The following is a 20,816-nucleotide window of genomic DNA, read 5'->3' as shown; positions in this document are numbered from 1 at the left end:
GCAGAGAGCACTTCCACAAGTCATCACTGTAACACATGACCCCCTGGGTGCAAAGCTCCAAGGAGAGTGGATGTTTGCTGCATCCTCAAGTCAAGTAGCCACCTGCATTGTTCAGCTACACAAAATCTGAAATGCCCCAACTGAACCATACAAACCCTATGAAGCTGAGATTAAAGATACATTATTAAATATTTACGTGCATTCTGGCTTTCTGCAGTTACAGGTTAAAGCAGAAAGTTTGCGCCCAAGTACCACCAGTTCAGATTAAAAGGGACTGGCAGTGATTTCCATAATTAGTGCATGTTAATGCCTTCAAGTCAGTAAAGCAATTTTACTGTTCTTCAGATGCACAACATGCTTCTTTCTGGCTTTAGGAAAAAAAACAAAAAACAAAATAGACAAACCAGGAAGTTGTGCAGATTTTTTTTTTAAACCTACCCCCTTAAAAACCCAAACTTAGAAATTGTTTGTGCCCTGGATCAAGGTCAATTTCCTCCAAAAATGACTTTTTTTTTCTAGGATTAGCAGCAGGGCAGAGATTAAGGTTCTACTTGTTACATATATTCTCAATTGTGTTTCAGTTTATGTCTTCAGAAGAGGTTACTTGCTGTACTTCCATGACGCTGTTCATCCTTGCCTAAACTACTACACTAGTTTAAGGAACTGAATGTTTCTTCTTTGATGAGGACAGAATTGAGACAACTTGTTTCTAAACTGCATCAACTTAAATTTTCAAGTTTTAATGGTGTAAAAATCTGACATTCGATTACAGTTAAGAGAAACTTGCTACACAGCAAACTGCATCCAAATCTACCAGCTATTGATGGGACCTTTAAATTAACTGTTAACAAGTTATTCAAAGCATACAGACCTGGAAACATCAGATCACTCGGCCAGTGAACCAGCAACTTCCTCCCCCCTTTTTACATGAGGCTTGAACAAATGCAGCTGATGTGACCTTAAGCACTGGATCCAATGATTTCCATTGGTTAACTCCAATACCCAAAATGGCTGGGGAGATCCTGTGTTAAGCCCAATGCAATATGCATTAGTGTCATGGAGCAGGAAGATCCCAGTGTCTGCTTGGGCAAGTTCACACAAACCATACAGATACAGACAGGATAAAACACAGACTCAAAAGGATCCATTATGCTTGAAGAAAATTCCAAATAAAATGACATCTTCTGCACAGCCCAGCCTCAAATACAGCCACACCTTTATCTAGTATAATAAACTCTGTAGTAAACTGTTTTTGACCGCCATAGAGAGTAGGAGTTGTCAAATTTAAGGAGATAAACTCCTCTCCCTGGGTACTGGTGGCTGCCAGCATACACTTCTTCGTGACAGTCTCGTCTGTACACAGGCACTATTTCATCTAGCTGAGGCTTGTTGGCATTCTTTTTGGCTTTTTCTTCACTGCTAGTATTTTCTGTAAGAAGAAAAAAAAAGCAACAGTGAATAAGGATAACTACTTTAGAAATGGGAGTCAGAGCTTTGCTTTGCAGCAGACAAGACACTACTTTGTTTAGAAATCTGATGGGCTGAAGTTCATACCAAGGCTGTGGCTAAAGCATTCAAAGGGAAGAGGAACAGCACACATAGGTTTGTGTGTTGTGCTCCTTCACTGAAAAAGCATCAATTAGTACCTCTTTCAGAAAATAACCATCAGTTTACCATTGCAATACTGCAATACCCCCAACTATTTTAACCTATCAGTGATCAAATGCAGCATCTGATGTTACTGTCAGAATTTTACTTTCAACTTAAAATTGCAGACAAGATGCCAGCTAGATAGAAGCCACGTGCTGTAGAGGCTGGGGAGCTAGGAAATGGTACAAGACAGTCAGTGGGGTTTTCCTGCATCACAAGTTCTGCAAGACTGGGATTTTATATAAATAAGCGTGCTTACCTTCCTCTTCATCCTCATCATCACTGGATTCACTGACATGCACACTGACTGCAGTATTAGGGGAGTCTGTCCATTCAAAATACACCCCAAAGCCAATATCATAATTGTCTGTAGCAAACTCCCAAAAGAGGTAAGACCCCTCTTCGTGAGTTGGTACTCTAACTGTAACCACTTCTCCTCGGCCCACTGTGATCACAGAGTCTGCATCCTGACGGATTTTTTCTTTGAAGTCTTTTATCTGGGGTCGGGTCCACATTGATGGAGCAGCTATCACTGGAACAGAATCTAGACAGGGGAAAGACATCCCAGTTAAGCTTTTGCTTCAGTAACGTATGTGGCATGCTGAAGTCTGCTCTGGGTGCACTTGAAGACCATCAGAGTTGCTTCTATTCAGACAGGGACTGCACTAGTATAAGTTTCTTACTGAGGTCCAAGCAGATCTTGGAGACTACTGATTGTGGGTGAATGTAAAGAGGACAACACCCAGAAATACCAGTGAGGGAAGATCTGCTGGGAGGCTACTACTCCTGCTCTGCTTCCACAGCTTCCTAGAAGCAGCTGGAGGAAGGTGGGAGATGCAAGGGGACGGTGGCCTGCACTGCACACAGAAGGAGGCTAAACCACAGAATGGGTAGCAGTAACAGAATAAGACGACTTTCTTTTAATCCCCAAGACTAAATAAATGCTCAGTTTTGATGTTTGAATACACTTCTGCACAAAACAGCTTTCTGCTGCAACTCATGCAATAAAACAGACTAAGTCAAGAGTGAAAGAAGATTCTGTATCCCATCCACTTTGCTGGAAATGCTTTTGTGGCTTACTCTGTCCTCCCCCAAAACATCCTCTGCCTGTGCAGTGTCCTCCCTTGAGAAAAACTAGACCCAGAAATCAAACCTAGATCTTGCATAGCTCAATGAAGCCAAGCAAAGAGCCACAGTAATCATACCTAAGACACCTAAATCCTAATGAAGGCTTTTGTGATTTATCTTTATTTAAGTGATCTAGCTAGTCCTACCTTTTGGTCCATTCTCCAATGCTTCTTCCAAAGCCTCTGGATCCAGCTCTTTTTCAGGGCTGTCTGCATGCGTACTGGCTTGCCCATTAACAGATGGGATATCCCCTTGGGCAGGTGTATTCACCTTTTGTGCAGTAGTCAGAGGTGTCCCTGCTGCTGCCACGACTGCCTCCTGCTGTTTTTGTAAGGCTGCCTAAAATGAAAGAAATTCAGTGAAGTAAAACAAAAACAAACAAAATGTCTCCCTTTTTCAGTAGAAGGTGTAAGTGCAGTCACAAAATTTCCTTTCCTCCCCCGGAGGAAGCCTGACATGAAACACCAGAAGCAGCACACATTAACCAGTGAGAATTACACATACGTAGTAGCAGGGGAAGTCCATGTCACTTAGTGATAGTCAAATATTAGATTCCAGATTTGAGCAGTCATACAGGTTCTGTCCAGGTTCACTACCAAAGCTCCATTTCAATGGAAATTGGTGAGGAACTTTTCACTGAAGTATTGTTTACAGCCTTTGTGAAATTAATTATATCAGAAGATCAACTAGAAGCAATCGCAACACAACAGTACTTTTGAACTGTTAAGTTCCAAGGTGACTGAGATAACAGGCATCCAAAAGGGAAGTACTCATCAAAAGTGCTATAGGCTACCTGAGTCTTCAGCAATATTTAAGCAGGATTAGATAATCTTGGCGCTGTTATTGCTTCTTTTTCATTTTTTTCTCTAGCAGAGTTATCCAAGTATTGATTTGAAAGATGAACTTCATTGCCTGACAGATGTATTATTTTGTAAGCTGCTACAAAGAAAAGACTGTTTTGCCCTGGATCTCAGTGGGCATTAGTCTTCTCTGTGTAGAAAACAGCCAGCCATAACTATAAGGAAGAGTGCTGGCAAGGAAAGTTTTCTTCAAGGAAAATTGGCAGCATCTCCTCAGACACCTCAGTCTCAAGGGAGCGGTATCAATTACAGAAGGCATCGAGGACAAGGCTGATGAGACTGTAGCTTTCGCTTACCATTATGACACCAAAGCATTGGTACCAAGGTGGCATTAAGCCTGAAGAGCAACTATAAAAGGGCAGAAAGCCTCTGACTTCCCTGTACCGCTTCAGTTCTTTTCCTTCCTTGAGCAGCTCTTAGCTGAGAGCATTGGACTCTTCAAAATACAAATGTCTTCGCAGGAAATTAGTCACTGAATTTTACCTTCAGCTCAAGAATAGCAGACCTCAGCCTGGCAGATACAGGTTATTTAAGATGCAGATCCTGCCCATCGAGGTCAGACATGCTGGAGTCTAAAGTCTGTTTTACATCTGCTTAAGACACTTACCCTGAACTTTTAAAATAAGCTTCAGAGAACACAGCACGTTTTCCAGAGATGCAACATCTAAACAGAAGAGTAGCCTTTGAAGCCCACGCACAAAACCTTTGCACAGAAGCAAGGTTTTACTCCCACCCACTGCTACCAGAAACATGAAGGTCTCCTTCCACCCAGACCACAAGCAGGCTACTGCAGGCAACCAAACAACTTACTAGACACTTCTGTCAGACAAGATGCCAGAGGAGAGAGAAGTCAGTACTGCTATAAGTTGACAGAAAGGAACAGTCTCAAACCCAGTAGGGATGTGACTGTACTACACGCACATTCGACTAGAAACATTGCCAACCAAAGCCTGATGTTCTGCAGATCCTCAAATGTGATACACACATCAAGAAGCACCTGAACAGGGTTGTTTGTACTCACTGCACTGGTACATACCCCCATATAATTGGGCGTGAAATAGATGCTGCAGCAAAGCACTTAACATTTTGTTTCCAGGAACTGTAGCAAAGTGGTTAATAAATGCTGCTTAGAATTTTCTTAACTAATGGCTGCTTCAGAAAACTACTTGAAAAGACAAAGAGGCTTTGGTGTTTGGAGCTGAAGCAGCGTTAGTCACTAGAACACTCTTTCTCTCTCCTCCTTCTAGCAATTAGCTTTTCAAGGAGATAAAAGTAGGCAAGTTAATGTCTCCCAAAGAGATTATAACACAAAATCCAAGTTTCTCAGCTGGTCTGTCATACCTGTTGCTGTGCAAGCTGGACTTGATACAACTGCTGCATGTATTGTTGATAATGCTGTTCCTGAAGCTGTCGAATTAGGATCTGCTGCTGCTCATAGTTGCCCGGATACTGCTGGGCTGCGTACTGCTGGAACTGCATGGCAGTCTGCGAGTTCAGTGCTGCCATGATCTGTTGCCTACATTAGAGGGAAGAGAGCATGAGGATTACGAACAGCTGAGGTCATTGGGAAATTCCTGTACTTAGGTTATTTAAGTGACAGTTAATTCTGCAAAATAAATAAATAAATAAATAAATAAAACAAATCTACATAATACAGCAGAGCCCAGAGGTATATGCAAACCTGAGTTTTGTCTAAAAATATGCTGAGAATATAAGACTGTGCAACAGCTTCTACCTAATATTTTGACATCATGTGTTAAAAAAAAAATCAAGAGCTCTCAGGAAATTCTCTATCTATAGTCCAATAAAGAAGTAGTGCTAGAAAAACATGTTACTAAATCTCTCAAACAACCAAGGGCAAAAAAATTCCACAATTCATTCCTCCAGAAAACATGCAGAAACCATCCTAGCAGCCCTTCTACAAACAGTAATAAGAACAGGCCCACTGTGGTACTGCATGTCAATATTTTTTGTTAAATCTAAAAACACTTCATATTACCACATTAATTTCCCAAGACACAGTGCAACCATATGAAGAACACGACTGACTGTGGCCTAATTCACAAACAGAAAAAAGCTGCCAAATAGGACATCTGCATCTCCAGCAGACTGAACTGCTGAAACTTCAGGAGAAACACATGGGTTCATCAAGCACAGGCTCAGTTTTCCTCCCCTCTCCAAAAGAGGAACAGAAGTTGTATAGTAGGACCCAGGGTTCATTTTTTCCTCATGTGTAACATTCAATGACCAGCTATTGATACTTCAGAGGGAGATAAAAGAATCATGCAAATGTAATAGTTCTTTCATTCCTATCCTTCTTTCTCCCCCTCCTCTAACACATTTCATGAGGTGCATGCAGTCCTTGAACACATAAATCTCCAGAGATTCTCTTCAAACAAGATCTCTCTGGCAATTTTAGATGAGAAGGCTGCATACAATAACATGGTGGGATAGTTATTCTCTGCAAACTGTACCCCTCTTAACTAAGAACTGCAAGTGTCACTGCTAGACTACAGTGCTCTGGAACTTCAGGTATTTAACGCTAGCATAACTATTTAAATGGTTAGATAAAATTGTCTCAAGTTCAAGACAGTTATTTTCTTTCAAGTATCATTTCTTTCAGCTACTCACTTTTGTTGTTCCATCCGAAGCCGTTCCTCCTCTATTCTCCTCCTCTCTTCTTCTTCTCTTCTCAGTCTCTCTTCTTCCTCTCGCCTACGTTTTTCTTCTTCTTTTTGTAAACGCTCACGCTCCTCTTCTTCACGGCGCCTTCGTTCTTCTTCTTCTCTCCTGCAACATCCACCCAATAAGATATTTCAGTATTTCTACAACCCTACGACAAGCTATTTTCAGCATGCTGTAACCTGCCTTTTGCCTACCCCCAGAAAAGCTTTTCATTTGGCATCATTGCCCACTTCAACTTGACTGGAGAAATGTCTTATTGCTCACCAGAAGAAAACCTTACTGTTTGGTCTTACTGCACTACGCAGTATGACAAGCATAAACTGTGTATTTTAATTCGATATCCACTCTAACAGCAGAGAACTGGAGAAAAAGTATCTGGAAGCCTTGAACACTTCTTCCAAGTTGTAATATATGTTCAATAATCACACTGATACTACTGTTTAATAATCACATGAATTGATTAGTACAGGATATAGTACTAGCATATATAGTATATATACTATAAGAAAATAAAAATATAGAAAAATAAAAAAATACTATATATACTATACTATATATAGTATATATATAGCATATATACTATATAACCTAGTATATATGCTATATATATAGCATATAACCTAGTATATATGCTATATATATACTATATATAGCACATAAGTTGTTGTAACTTGTATACTATATAATATATATACACACTATATATAGTATAGTATATATATAATTTATACTCTATATATAATTTATATACTACTATATATATACACTATATATATAAAGTACTATAGTACAGGAAAAGAACTTTATCAAGTTGCTAACCCATACTAAAAGAGCTTTGAACATCTAAAAGTTTCATTTCCTATATGTTTAATATACTGACGTATCAGGGCAGACATTTTGTGCGTATTTCTTAAAAATATCACAGTATCACCACATTTTAAAAATAATCTTATGTTCTAGTTATATTCACCTGAGAATAAATCATTCATTGCTGGCAACATACAAAGACTTAGAGAGCAATTGGTTACCACAGACACCCGAACTTCAAGCATTTCTCTTCCCAAAGTGATTTCAGCCTAAGCCAGATGCAGCAGTGTCCATAAGTCAAGAATTATATACCCAACATACTTCCCAGCACCACAGGATTGAAACATTACCTTTTCTTTTCTTGTTCTTCTTTTTCTATCTTGTGTGAAGTAACATATGTTGAGAACAAGTGGCAGCACCTATTTAGGAGCTTAACAAATTCTGTCATAGCTTCTTGTTTTGACATGTTTCCAAGGGCAGCCCATTCCTTCCTGGGGGGTAAAAGAAGGAGAGAGAGAAGCTGAACAGAAGGCTCAACTCTTTGCAAGTCAGCAGTGAACTCAGAAAACGAAGAACAGTTGGGAGACCAAGAACCAAACTTCAGCATGTGGCATTTCAGAGAATCAACAACTTTTTCCTCAAAACAGATCTTAAACCTGTAGATTTCAGGTGAAGAGAGCACTGAACAACCACTTCAAACAGACGTAGCCGAGTGCTTATATGAAATCTAATACACACCATCAGCTAACCCTACGTAGAATTCTCAAGTGTCCAAAAACTTCCAAGACTGGCAGATGAATCTTTTATTTTTACCCTTCTTCCACTCTAGCTTGTGGAAAAAATGCATACACTTTCCCAGATGAGCAAACACAGTAACACCCATTGATTGAAGCGCTCAACCTAATTGAATGCAACAGCTTGCTTCTTCCTAAAGAATGACTCCATCTATTTGAGCAAAAACAGTACACTGGGTCCAGCTCTGAGAAGCAAAGTACAACACAGGACTGCCTCTTCTCCACCAGAAATAGCATCAAACAACAAGAAAACTGTAGGCAGAGACTGCCCTGACCTCATCAAAATTTACACAGAGGCTGAATGCAACAGGTATCTAATTTCAGAAGTTATCCTTACTATTAACAAGAAAGTTATGGTAAATGCTGTTACCACTGGCAAAAGACTTGGCCTGTTGCAGCTCTGGTATCAAATTCGGAGGAAGGAACTTGGGCCTACGTGTTAATGCAGAGCTGAGCCTTTAAACTGCTATGAGAAACTGGACCGTCAGCACAAGAGCTTCTCCCAGTGTGGCTTAAAAAAACCTCAGTAATTGCCTGATAACTCCTTTACTAAACAGTGACTCATTTCTAAGACGTATTTGAAAAGGCTGCGCTCACATTCCACTACCATACACCCATACTGAGGCAACCCACATACTTTTCTTATTGTTGAAATTAGGTGGCCTTTACTTCAGATAGGAAAAGCAGAGTTACGATCAAGGAAGGGAACAGGCCTTTTACCTCCTATCATTCCCCAGCACATCAAAGAATCCAACTTCAGGGCAAGTGTCAGGGTTGTAAGGTCCCAGCAGAACCTGCTTGTGCAGCGCCACCAGTTTGAGCTTTTCTTCATATGTTGGATGAAAGGCTTTGCCATCTTTTTCTGTAGAGGAAGAGAAAATTTCACTGTTGTGATTAATTTGTTCAGCATAGGACAGCAGAGAGTGTTTCGTATAAACAATCACAACCTCTTCTCTAAGAAAAGGAAATGAAGACAAGTCATTAAAGGTTTGACAACTGCAGTCAATTCTATTCAAGGAAAACAATTTGTCCAGAAGAAACACATCTAACTTCAGCTGCTGAAACTTAACTCTGACTCTAGATAGCATGATACGAACACTTCAATCTTAGCTAGTGAGTTATCACAAATATTTATGTTATCATACCATATGGACCTATATTGCCAAAATACTTAAAAAGCTTAACTTGATTTCAAACGTGTCTGCCAAGTGTACTGTAATGTGGATAGGAAGGATTTTCTACAGAAAGATGTGGGGTTAACTTTATAAATAGCTCTTCTTCCATACTCTTCACATCAGTGAATGCAGAACAAGCAAGGTTAAAGGCAAGAAAGGCTGCAGAGAGAAACATTATAACTAAAGGAAAGTTTTCCTCAAGGCAATTTGATTGCTGCACTTTGCCCAGGCAGCTGGAATAACTCCTCACAATGAGAATCCTTAGAGATACCTTGATCAGCATCAGTGCGTATAGAGAGCTCTGGCCGTGAGATAGAGGCAGCATAAACCAGAACAGTGTCACAATTCCAGGGGCTCCACACAAACACCTTCTAAAGCACACCCGGTTAGCTCCCATCATGTCATTTACTGGTGAGAAGAAGTTGCATTGATTTAAAATGATAGTTGAATGAGTCAGCTAGGACTTGCCTCAGCCCATTTAACAAGCTGCCAAACAAGCCTAAGAGACAGACACCACTATATGCAATTACTGGGTAAAAAAAAAAAAAAAAAAAAAAAAAAAAAAGGACCCTTTTCTTGATCAGGAAACCCAAAGAAATACGCATCACCTCTTTTGGGAAGGACTGAAATGAGGAAGCTGTTATCGGAGGTAAACAACAGCAGTAGTCACGTGGAACACCTAACTGCTCTGCGCTCGGTCAGGAATCACAGCACGGCTGCCACTAATTTCCAGCTCTCCTTTACCATAAAGGTCACTTCGGATCAAGCTGCCCAGAGCTAAGCAGCCCAATTCATTCTCAGACATTCAAGCTGACACACTGAGAAACCGCTCAGCTGATGATTGTAAACAGAATCATTAAGGGGAAAAGAAAAATCCCAGAAGAGGAGGGAAAACCCCTCCCCTGGGGCTTGCTGAAAACACTGCCATCAGTCAGTATTTCTGAAAACTGAGAATGAGAGACAACCCCAGAGGAAAAGTGTTTGCATATCACAGCAAGATTAGTACGTTACTGGATTTATTCAGCTAAAACATCACACAGAACAACTGTGCACGTACCACTAGTTTTTAAGCCTGAATCAAGTTAGGAAGGTAGACATCTAGTCACTTCTTATCCATTCCTAGGGGCTCACTTCACTCTTACAGAATCTAAAATTACTCACTTTTTTCCCAGCATCACAGAATCTTTCAGCAAGTATCTATTCCAGCATCAAAAACCAGAAGGCTTTGTGCACAGAAGTGTCTATTCCTGAAAATACATCCCCCCCAATCCCATCAGGTAAAGATGCACTCACCCAGACTCTACCCGGTGGTATCCAGTGAAAGGGCAAGAGGCAGCAAACAAATTGAAATACTGGAAATTCAGCTTCAGTATAAGAGGTGGCTTTTTTCCCCTCTTTGCTGGTACAGTGGTCAACCACAGGCACAAATTGCTTGTAGAGGATGCAGAGCCTCCATTCTTGGAGATGTTCAAAATCCAGATGGACACAGCCCTGAGAAGGCTGCTCTGAAGGCTGGATTTGACAAGTCCTGGAGGTCCCTTCCCACCCCAGCAAGCCTGTAATCCTTAAAAGATGCCAACTACCACTTCCTACAACTCCACCCAAGGTTACAGCACTTTCTGCAACGAAGCCAGCAGAGGTAAGCTCTCTCCCTGCTCTCAGGTCTTACCACCCAGACACCCAAGGAGCCCGTTGGCTTTTCCTCAGTTCCAAGCACTTTGCACTTCCATTAACCTTGATAAACAGCAGGCACTTGGCAATCACTCTTAACATCCCAGGGCTACATGCTTAAAACGAAGTCCGTTCACAAAGGGTCCTGAAGTGAAGCTTTTGCTAGGCTTCTGTGAGAGGCACACCTCTCAAGGGGTCGCTGCAGCACCACTTACCTTGCACAACCTGTACCTATATACAGGTCTGCCAGAAACACTGCTGTTCACCCTGCCTAAGCCAGCTGACACAAGTATTTGTATTCACTTCTGAACAGGGTTAAAGCAGAAAAAGAGATTTCTTTTGGCAGTATAGCACAGCACACCTGCTTTTGCACAGAACTGAGAAGTCAGACCTTCAGGCCTAACAAGGCCTAACAGGGAAGGCAAAAATCTGCATTTACAAAGAACGGGGACCCAAGGGAAGAAGAACAAATGAGCTAAGAGATAAAAACAGACCAAAAAAATCAGAGGCAGGCTTTCAGCAACCTGTAGATAATCCATATCAGAAGCAAACTCTCAAAGTATTTGGAGCCAGTCAAGAGAGTGAAGTCGTATACCAGCCATTTTTCAGCTGAACCCTTCAGCAGAAACCACGCAGTTTCCCCAAAAGATTTACCCCAGTTACCCCAAAGACTTAGAAGTGCTGCAGGTTGACCTGAACCAGAGGAGCTGAAGCCATCTGCAGAGTTAAATGTGCCAAAGAAGAGCCTTAGCAAGCGAAGATAAGCAGAAGTGCTGAATTCATTCAAGTATCCGTGACTGTATCATTCCAGTAGGTATTACCCATGGATATGGTACAGGAAACTTGGGAATATCAAACAGCTGCAAGGGACACGGCAAGAAATCTGGATGATGTGCACAGGAATAGCAGGGGGAGACCAGAGGGGACAGACACACTCAGCTGAATATTCCTGAAGAACTGAACATGGAGAGCCGAGGACGTTCCTTACCATACAGGTAGTTGGCAGGGACTTGAACACCACTGTCTGTATTTGCATACACCAAAAGATTAAGTCATCCCAATAACTACTAATTAAAAACAAATAATGCAGATTTACGTTGCTATATAGCACTGTACTGCTGGCCTGAACCAGTAAAAACCATAAATAAATAAATAATAAACGAATAAAACCACAAATTCAGGCTCCAGGGAGGTTAACAAATACGCTTCAGAGAACACTGCATCATGCCGTGTACTTTCTAACTTCAGATTTTTTCTCCCTGTAAGGAACACTGCACAATCTGCTGCAGCTTCCACTCCAGCTCATCCACTGCACTCACCCTAAGTGCTCAATTCCCACAGAACGGCACTCAGTCCCAGGCAAACAAGGAAACAGTCTGCAGTGTGATTTGTCACCTCCTAGCTTTTAAAAGCCAGTGTCACATATGTTAATGCTATTCGTTTGCAGCGCTTTAATGAGCACTAAAACCAAGAAACAGGAGAACTGCTTACTGCGGTCTGCAGGCAGTGATTCCACCTCTTATGCTCCTAATTCTTTTTTTTCCCTGAAGATGTTCTGCATCAACAGGAGAGTTACCAATCAATCCTTCCTATTAAATCTGATCAAAGCTTAACGTTATGAAAAATGTAGATATATTATAGTTTTTTTTTTTGTTTTTTTTTTTTTAAGGCAATAATCTACTTAACTAACAAACTACAATCATGCCATCAAATTAGCACACTGAAAATGAGGTCAAAATTCATTTTGAATGCTGTATTGCTGAGTTGAAGATGCATTCCTGTTAGGATGAGAGGAAATAACTTGGAGCAGTCAATGAAGTTAAGGTACTTAGGGTACCAGGAGAGCTTTCAGATTGCAGGGTGATACGGTTGGTACAGTCTGCCCAGATATGCAGCACTGCAAATCACTACAGACAACGCATGCACACTTCAGGGACTGGCACATATTGAAGGTTGAGTAAAAAGCTATTTCACAACCACATGATACAGAAAATTGTAAAGCCAGGTTCTGGAGGAGATTTGCTGGCAGAGCTGTGCGAGCTACCCCCTCCTACAGCAGGGGGCAGCTGACACCTTGAGCAGATCACCTGCACTGACAGCTCCCAGTTGCACAAGCAAAAGCAGCTGTCAGACACTCCTCTGTCTTTATCAGGCAGACTGAAGTAGCTTTCGAGGCTCTTTAGTATCCTAGACTATTTTCAGTTGTGTTCTTCCCTGCATTTACACGCACTCCCACCCTATCTTGGCTCTGAGCGATTCTGCAACGTGCCACCACAGACGAGCGCTAGCAGCCATTGTAATACCTAACTCTGAAGGGTTTTGATCTAAATCAGCTTTCTAGGAAGAGAGTGCATTATAAGTTACAACCAGAGAACTCACTCTACACGCTGAAGCAGAAAAGGAGGTGCTTAACTGGTGATCACCGCTACCTTTTGACATCCAGCAACTTCTTTGGTATCCCCCTGCTCAACTCCCCCACCCCACCAGCTGCAGCTAACCCAGATCCCTGCCTCCCTGTGGGCTGCCTCTAGCTGCTAGCTTGCCCCACAGTAGCAGTACGTGTAAGACAGCTTCCGTATCATAAATTGAAGCACTGGTACCAAACAGCTTTAGGATGGATCCAGTTTGTCAAAGGTTTCCCCACCACCACCTCCGTATCAATACAGAGCAGCAGAGCCATCAGAGAACAGCATTCAGAGTCCATCCCTGTCCACACATGCCAGCCTTCAGATCCCCAGCGCCTTCCTTCCCAAGGGAAAGGAGGAATCTGCGTTTGCTCCTCAGCATCTACAGGGCTGCCCACTCCCACTGTTGCTTTGACAGCAGATAAAATAGTTTGGAAACAAGGCCAATTACTTTCAGAGCCACACAGATACCGAACGAGCTAGCAGAATTGGTAATCTGAGTATTACAAGCTCCTGTAGCTCATCATCATTGCACTTATAAATAAAAACCTTTGTGTTACACCGGTTTCAGCAAAAATAATAAATAAATCGCATGAAGATAGAGGCAATGACTTCATATGACTTATTCTAGCCATAAGGCCAGAGGAGCACGGCCTTCGTTTGGAAAGTCTGACAGCTTCATAGAGGGTGGGAAGTTCTCTTATGATCACAATTGTGTGTTGCGAGAAATTGCGGAAGGCCGAAGAGCAGCAATAAACTGCGGCTGAGCTTTTACCAAGAGGAAGGCAGCAACGAAACGGAGACAAAATGAACGCAGCACAGTGCCCTGTAACCTGGAAACAAGATTTCTAGCTATTCACAAGGAGTGAAGCGCGAAGGCTGAGCATTAAAGATGAGCTGTAACAGAGCCCGAGCACAGCGTGGAGTTTCTATACTATCGATATCGGTTTCGGCAGAACATTAACCCAAAACGAAACCGCAGCTGCCGGGGATGAGCAATCTGCTGCTGCGGAGCCACATTTCAGCACCAGGCTTTACGCACAAGCGATTTCTAAGCAGCCAACCCGTGCCAGCAGGCAGCGAGCGCGGTGCCCCCACCCGCCCCTACCCCGGCGCCTACCCTTGAAGAAGCGCAGCGCCAGCCCGTACAGCTCCTCCAGCGCGAAGCCCCAGCGCCGCTCCGGGCTCAGCGCCGCCTCCTCCCCGCCGGCCTCCGCGCAGCCGGGCCCCGCTGCCGCCCGGCTCCTCCCCGCGCCCGGCTCGCCCGGCCCCGGCCTGGCTTGGCAGGGCGGCGGCGCCTCGCTGTTGGGGCTGAGCGTCAGCCCGTCCACCGACACCTCCAGCCGGCCCGAGCCCAGCGCCGCCGCCATCCTCGGGCTGCGCTGCGGCGGCCACGTCCCGACTTCCCGTCCCCTCCGACCCGGATCTTCCGGGCCCGCCCGCCCGAAATGGCCGCCCCCCCGCGGCACCTGAGGGGAGGGAAGGAAGGAGGAGGGCAGGGGGTTGGCGGCGTGGCCGCCCGCCGGGTGAAGGGGGTGTGTGAAGGCGTCCCCATAACGTCTTCTGAGGGCCCTGGAAGGAGGAGGAAGCATAAAGTTGTGTTAAATTGAATTCCCAGTTGGTATTTCTTGAAGGAGTGAATGCCAAACAGGGCGCTTCATTAGAAACATGTATAGAGAAAGGCAGAATTTACCTCAGATGATTAATACAAGCTTCAGTAGATATTCTATAACCAGTAAAATTCAGTAGATATTTTACCACCAACCAGAAATCCTTTGTAGCATGTTCAATAGCTTTTGTTTTCCTTTTGGTCGAGGATCACAAACACAACACCCTATTCTTTGCTTTATCCTAAAATCACAGAACAAGGCTGTATCACCCGCCTCTAACAATTTTTGCTTTCCAGGGCATGCAGTTCCCTGGACTGCTGCTACCTTGTGTACCAGGCTACCAGCAGCATGGATAATTTTATCTCCTCGTTCCTGCACCCTGCTTTACAAAGTCTGCCATTTCAGTATCGGCTTCCCTTTAAGATGTGTTAGTTCATCTACAAAATCACTTGTATTAAAATACCTGTTTTCAAAGTTTCGGTCTAACACATTTCCTGCTTGGTTTGCAGAGTTTGTACTTCATAAATATTTTATTTTGCATTAATTTTACAGTTCAATCCACAGTGAGATTAATCTTAAAATTTCTGCTTTAAGAAGCTTTGAGTTCCTTATCCTAAATGCATCGTTCAAGTAAAAGAAACAGACGTCCTTAATGATCCCTATAGGGGTTTGCTACGTTTAACCCAAATGGAAGGAAATATTTATTTCATTTTATATACTAGCAAAACCAGAGGTGTTTCTGCTTCATGGTAGGAGCTGCTTGAAACTGGACAGCCCTTAGCTTGCCTTCATGTTTGGAGGCCAAGCTAAATCCACAAGCATCTTGCTTGACAAGCTGATTTGGAGAATAATCACAGAAAACTGATTTGTCTCCTAACAGGATGTCTCCTGTAGGAAATGCTTGGTACATTTAGCAAACGTGTGACTATTCCTCTCTTCTCCTGCCAGCAGCAGATTTGCCCTCAGTGGCTCCCTGCCTGCCCTACCCCTAGCACAGGTACCTGGTGAGCATGGAGTAGACCCACTACATCACTCTCCTCTGTTTCACACTGTTTCCGAGTCCTATTTACAAAGACAGATGTGCAGTGTTGGTATAAATGCCGTGATGTGCAGCTAGCAGACAGGCTGAGTGCCTGATCAGGTATAGGAAGGGGAAGAGCTGTAATACAAAATACTAGAAAAAAAAATACAGGTCGAGATTTTCCATCAGGAAATCCTGTCTGGAATAATGCAGTAATGAAGAAATATTTTCCCAGAGTTCCCAATAATTTATATATATTTGAGAAAACCATTAGCTTAATTCACGGTTAAGATGAAGATGTTATTTACGGTCAGTAAATAATTTATTTCTTGTAAAAGCTGGTTATGCATGGCAAATGAAAGACAGAAGAAATTTGAGTCCTAGAGAGGTAGTCTAGTCCAGCAATAGCAGCCTCTGCTAGGAAACGTAGTCCTAGCAACTTTTTGTAGAATAAACCAATTATTTAATTGAAGCTGGTAAATGTTTAACAGTGAAAAATATCAGCATTTGCAACTGTACAGTAAAACGTTAAAATATTCATAGGGCACAAGTCTGACTTAAACTAACTCTTCCTGGTACTCACAAGCACCAAGACCATCATCAGTGCTTCTTGCCAAGGTGCCCGTAGGTGAAACAGGCGTGTTCCTGGCCACTGGGGCTGTGGTTCAAAGGAGTCCCACTGGCACAGCGGCTTCCAGCTGGGGAAGGAGCCTTGATTTGTAAAATGTTGCCTGCTGTGTTGTTTGCTAGAGCAAGGGCTGCTAAATATTTGGTTATCTTAAATGAACATCTCTGAGCGGTTAGATCTGGCACTGCGTTAGAGGCTCAGAAATGTAAATCATTCACTATGAAAATACTCTTATCAGCTTTGCAGGAATGGCTAAATTAAATAGAACGGGTATTAACATCATTCCCAGCCCTACTGTTGTCATACCAGCCCAGAGCTCAGTAGTTCAGGCATACGCTCCCAGTCTTTTCACTGGGAGACAGGAAAGTGGGCTGCCTGGGAGGGAGGGTTATGTGTATCTGTGGGAAGATGATCAGATCAATAGGGTTAAATTCCCCAAGGTTTGGCAGTTGGGGATTGGAACTAGATGATCTTTAGAGGGCCTTTCCAACCCAAACCATTGCATGATTCTATGATATCATGAATTGAACTGTATTTGTGAGTAGCAACGGGATTTACATTTTTTTTCCCAGAAAATGACAGTTTTGTTCCTTTTTCTACTGTCTTCATTTTGCATTCATGAGAGTTTTGCTGGATGCAACAGACTAGGACCAGAAGGAAGAAAACATTCCAGTTCTTTTACTGTAAATAACAGGCCTTCTCTTTGTCTGCCTTTCCTTGAAGAAATCAGCGGTGTGATTAGTAGCTGACCTTACACTGTAAAAACACCTGTGGAGGCACTGCTGCAGTATAAAGCTCTCCCAGCACTGTAGTAACATGGAAGGAAACAAAAATGATTTGTGCCTATGTCTCTAATTTGCTCTGGCTGATAAAATCTAGACTAAAGAGTGGATGTAAATATATATATATTTTTCTCCTTACAGTTCTGTTGATCCCAGTCTTTTCATATAAATTAATTTTTATTTTATTTTATTTTGGGAAGCCTGTTTGAAAACATCTTTATCAGAGGACCTACAGCGTATCTGCTGGTACTCCCCATTTTGGTGACCACTCAACCTCATCCACCACCGAGCTGTTTTTCATAGTGGCTTATTGGTTTTCCTGAAGTAAAGGAGCCCAGCGTGATCCTACTGCATGTGCATCTAACTAACCTATGCTTCTATTTTTAAGTTAAGCAAGAGAACCATGAATCCGTTTCTGCAAGACCTCCACCACTGTCACCTCCAGAACTAATAGTTTCAGTTTTACTATTTCAGTTTTAATAATGAAATCTCCAGAAACAGAGAAAAAAAAAAAAAAAGGTCATTTTTTGAGTAGAAACCCATATGTAATTTGGGTTGATGCCTGAAAATAGCCACAATACTCTTATTTTTTCTTTGAGGTCTCCTCTAAAGCACGGTCTAATCTTGCCTTGCACACAAGAACAAACAGTGCTGTGTGTTTCACATCCTGTTAGACAACTCTGAAAGTCTGCAGTACAGTTGCAGTCCTGAAAACATGTTCTGGGACTGCTTTACAGCAGGGTGGATAATACTTGTCTCAGCTTTGAAGGTAACAGTTCACTGTGCTGCTGCCTTGCATTTACGTAGTAATTTACGGTGACGTGCACACTGACTTCTTTAAATTATTACATGAGCTGCAGAATAACAGTTAATCAGATGTAAGGTCTGGCAATACCTTTATAGCAGTGTCAGCAAACTGCTGAAAACAGTTTTATTGACAGAGTGCTAGAGAGACTCATGAGGAAAAATGCACGTGCCAAAGTCCGTCTTCGTGTAATATTGCCATTTTGACAGCAAGCAAACATCCTTCAGGGGGATGCAGTTATAACAGATATTGGCGATCATAAAAGGACAGTTCAGTCTGATAAAATAAACTATAGCAGTTTAATATATCTTATGCTGATACAATTCTATCTGCAGCAGTAGAGTAACCAATCACGCCTTTCACAGGCACTTGCTGAGAGAAGTACAGCGCTGTTATCAAGAAGTCTTTGCTAAATGAGATATGGCCAGGAATTTGAGCACTTCCTGAATTTAACCAACTCCTCTAATAAACTCATTTTACAGTAGAGAGGACATGGAAATTGGTGCAATTAGCAATTGCATTTTTGGCTGCCTGCCCGGAAAAAACTGTGAATCAACAGCCAGAACAATGATTTCCACCCATGGAAGTTCCGAGCACCTCTCGGTGCTCTTCCAAAACACCTCCAGGAGGGTACTGACCTCTGAGTCAGCATCTAAACCCAGTGGGGGACCCCTGCAGAGCCAGTAAAACCCTGCCCTGAGTTCTCCTGATGTTCCGGGTATATCTTCCTCTGCGCTTTGCTCTTCTACCAGCTTCTTCTCTCCTGTGTCCTTTCCCTTTGGATTCATTTTAAAATGAACTGTATCTGCCTTTGGGCCTCCAACCCACCCAATGGCACAGGAAATAATAGGCAGCAAAGTGCCTTTGTTGCAAAACTGTGTGCTGACCCTCCTGCCCCTGTCTGGGGAACAGTGGGGCTGTGTGTGCAACATGCAGTGCCATTCATGTCACTCTTTCCATTCAGCAGTCAGGAGGATAACATATCTTTCAAAAGCGGGCATTAAACCTGTCCTTTTTCTTCTAATGGTCAGGTGCACACTTTTCAATGAAGAATCTGCTCAGCTGTGGCTCTCTTTTTTATTTCATTTATTTATTTTTTCCTGCTTTGGGTTAAATTGAGAATGAGTTTTCATGAAATGGCTGCATTCCTACAGAGCCACCCTGGACTCCTCCAAGCCACACAGTCCCATCAGCATCCTTGCACCAGCTTTTATGCTCATCCCACCTCTCTCCTTCACCTAGTTAAGCAGGCAGAAAACTATTTGCTTTCTAGGTGCGGGGTTGGTTTCTTGCTGCCTTTGAGAGCAGGCCTAGTTCACTGAGGGGTCAAACAAGCACTGGAGGTGGCAGGAACACGCTACTGGGAGCAGGGAAATGAAGATGGGAGCAGGGTGCCCTTTCATGGACAGCCTGCAGTTAGAGCTGTGTGCCAATGCTAAATAGTGGTGGTTTCACTACTGCTCCTACCTGCGTCCTCCATCTCTCTTTCTTGTGCTGAATGGAGCAACTCCTGTGTGAATTGACTCAGCTGGCTGGCCTAGACAACAACTATTCATTTTTATGGCTCAGTTGGTTTTCTGCTGTTAGCAGTCAGATGAACAGAACTGCCCTGTGGCCACGCAGCCACAAGATGCAGCATAAGGAAAGTAATGTAAATGGGAAACAAGGACAGCAAATAGCGCAGAGATGAGCTCAGCTGTTACACTGGACTGCACCTTAACAAGTAGCTGTACCAAGTCAGCTGTCCTGCTCTTACACTAGGTAGTTTGCTTTCCTACCTGTGCTCTTCTGCTCTAACAAATGTATTTGCAGTGCAGGAAGTGTATTTTTATCTCCTTTATTCTGTGCTAGTAGAGCTGCACTACAGCAGGCAATTTCAGCCTCTTCTGATCTGTGGACTGCTCGTGGAGACGCAGATCAGAATCTATCAACTTCCACCCCTTTATGGCTTTTATGGACCTGGGAAGTTGTTCACAGAGGCAACAACCATAGATTGAAATCTACTGCACAGCAGAACTGCTGAGGATCACCCAAGTCCCATAAGATTGGAGAGAGCATTTGGCATCATTTATTTTTTTATTTTATTTTATTTCTCACCCAGGATAATAAAATCAGAGTAGATTACGGAGAGCAAAGTTACTGAACAAAGATGGAAACTTGAGCTAAAACCTCCTCACTCCAGTTTCTTAACTGACAGCACTGGACAGATTACTGAGACAGAGCTTCCCATTTGCTTTATGTGTGAGTAGGATATCCTCAAAGGAGATAAGCGATAGCATAATTTCTTACAAGAGTAATGTAGGATCCTTCTTTCTTCCTTCCTCACCCCCATTTTCTTATTGTAATTGTTTTGTTTTTAAACAGCTTTATTACCAAAATCTGGTTCACAGCCCGGTCCCATAAAAATCTGAGTCAATACAATTGTCAGGGCTGCAAAGACAGGAGCGTGAATGAGTTAAACGGTAGGCAGGAATTTCTTAAACTGCCAAACCCTCATTCTTCATCAAGCCTAAAGTCAAGACTGGCACATCGAGTACATCTGTCACCTGAAACAGCACTTTTGGCTTAAAATATTTATTTACGTACCTTCTGGCCCGTATCTTGCTGATGCTTGAGAGGAATCACTACTGAACAGGTCATACATTTTTCCTCTTAAATATAGATATGTTGATTTCTCCTCCTTTTGTATGCTTTTCTGCAAGATAATGGACTCTTTGTATGTAGAGGGGAAGGACACAGTAACAAATAATTCAATGTAGTCCTGGACTGGAGACCTCTCATGTAACAGGGTCTGG

At 42.6% G+C, this 20,816-nt stretch overlaps 1 protein-coding gene across 1 annotated transcript; it reads right to left on the bottom strand.

Moving 5' to 3' along the window:
* Nucleotides 1-201: 201 nt before the first annotated feature.
* ACBD3 (acyl-CoA binding domain containing 3) lies at nt 202-14,573 on the bottom strand. The gene is made up of 8 exons (XM_082756752.1): nt 14,296-14,573; nt 8,645-8,786; nt 7,481-7,621; nt 6,270-6,428; nt 4,980-5,154; nt 2,925-3,117; nt 1,910-2,194; nt 202-1,429 (listed from the first exon to the last, which is right to left on the bottom strand). Exons 1-8 carry the CDS (start codon nt 14,543-14,545, stop codon nt 1,218-1,220), a joined length of 1,557 nt encoding a protein of 518 aa, XP_082612878.1. The 5' UTR covers nt 14,546-14,573; the 3' UTR covers nt 202-1,217.
* Nucleotides 14,574-20,816: the final 6,243 nt, after the last annotated feature.

The sequence above is a fragment of the Aythya marila genome, assembly GCF_965140915.1.
Source record: "Aythya marila genome assembly, chromosome: 3".
Classification (NCBI taxonomy): Eukaryota; Metazoa; Chordata; class Aves; order Anseriformes; family Anatidae; genus Aythya; species Aythya marila.
Note: the sequence above shows the minus strand (reverse complement) of the source record. Positions and strands in the feature narration are given on the sequence as shown.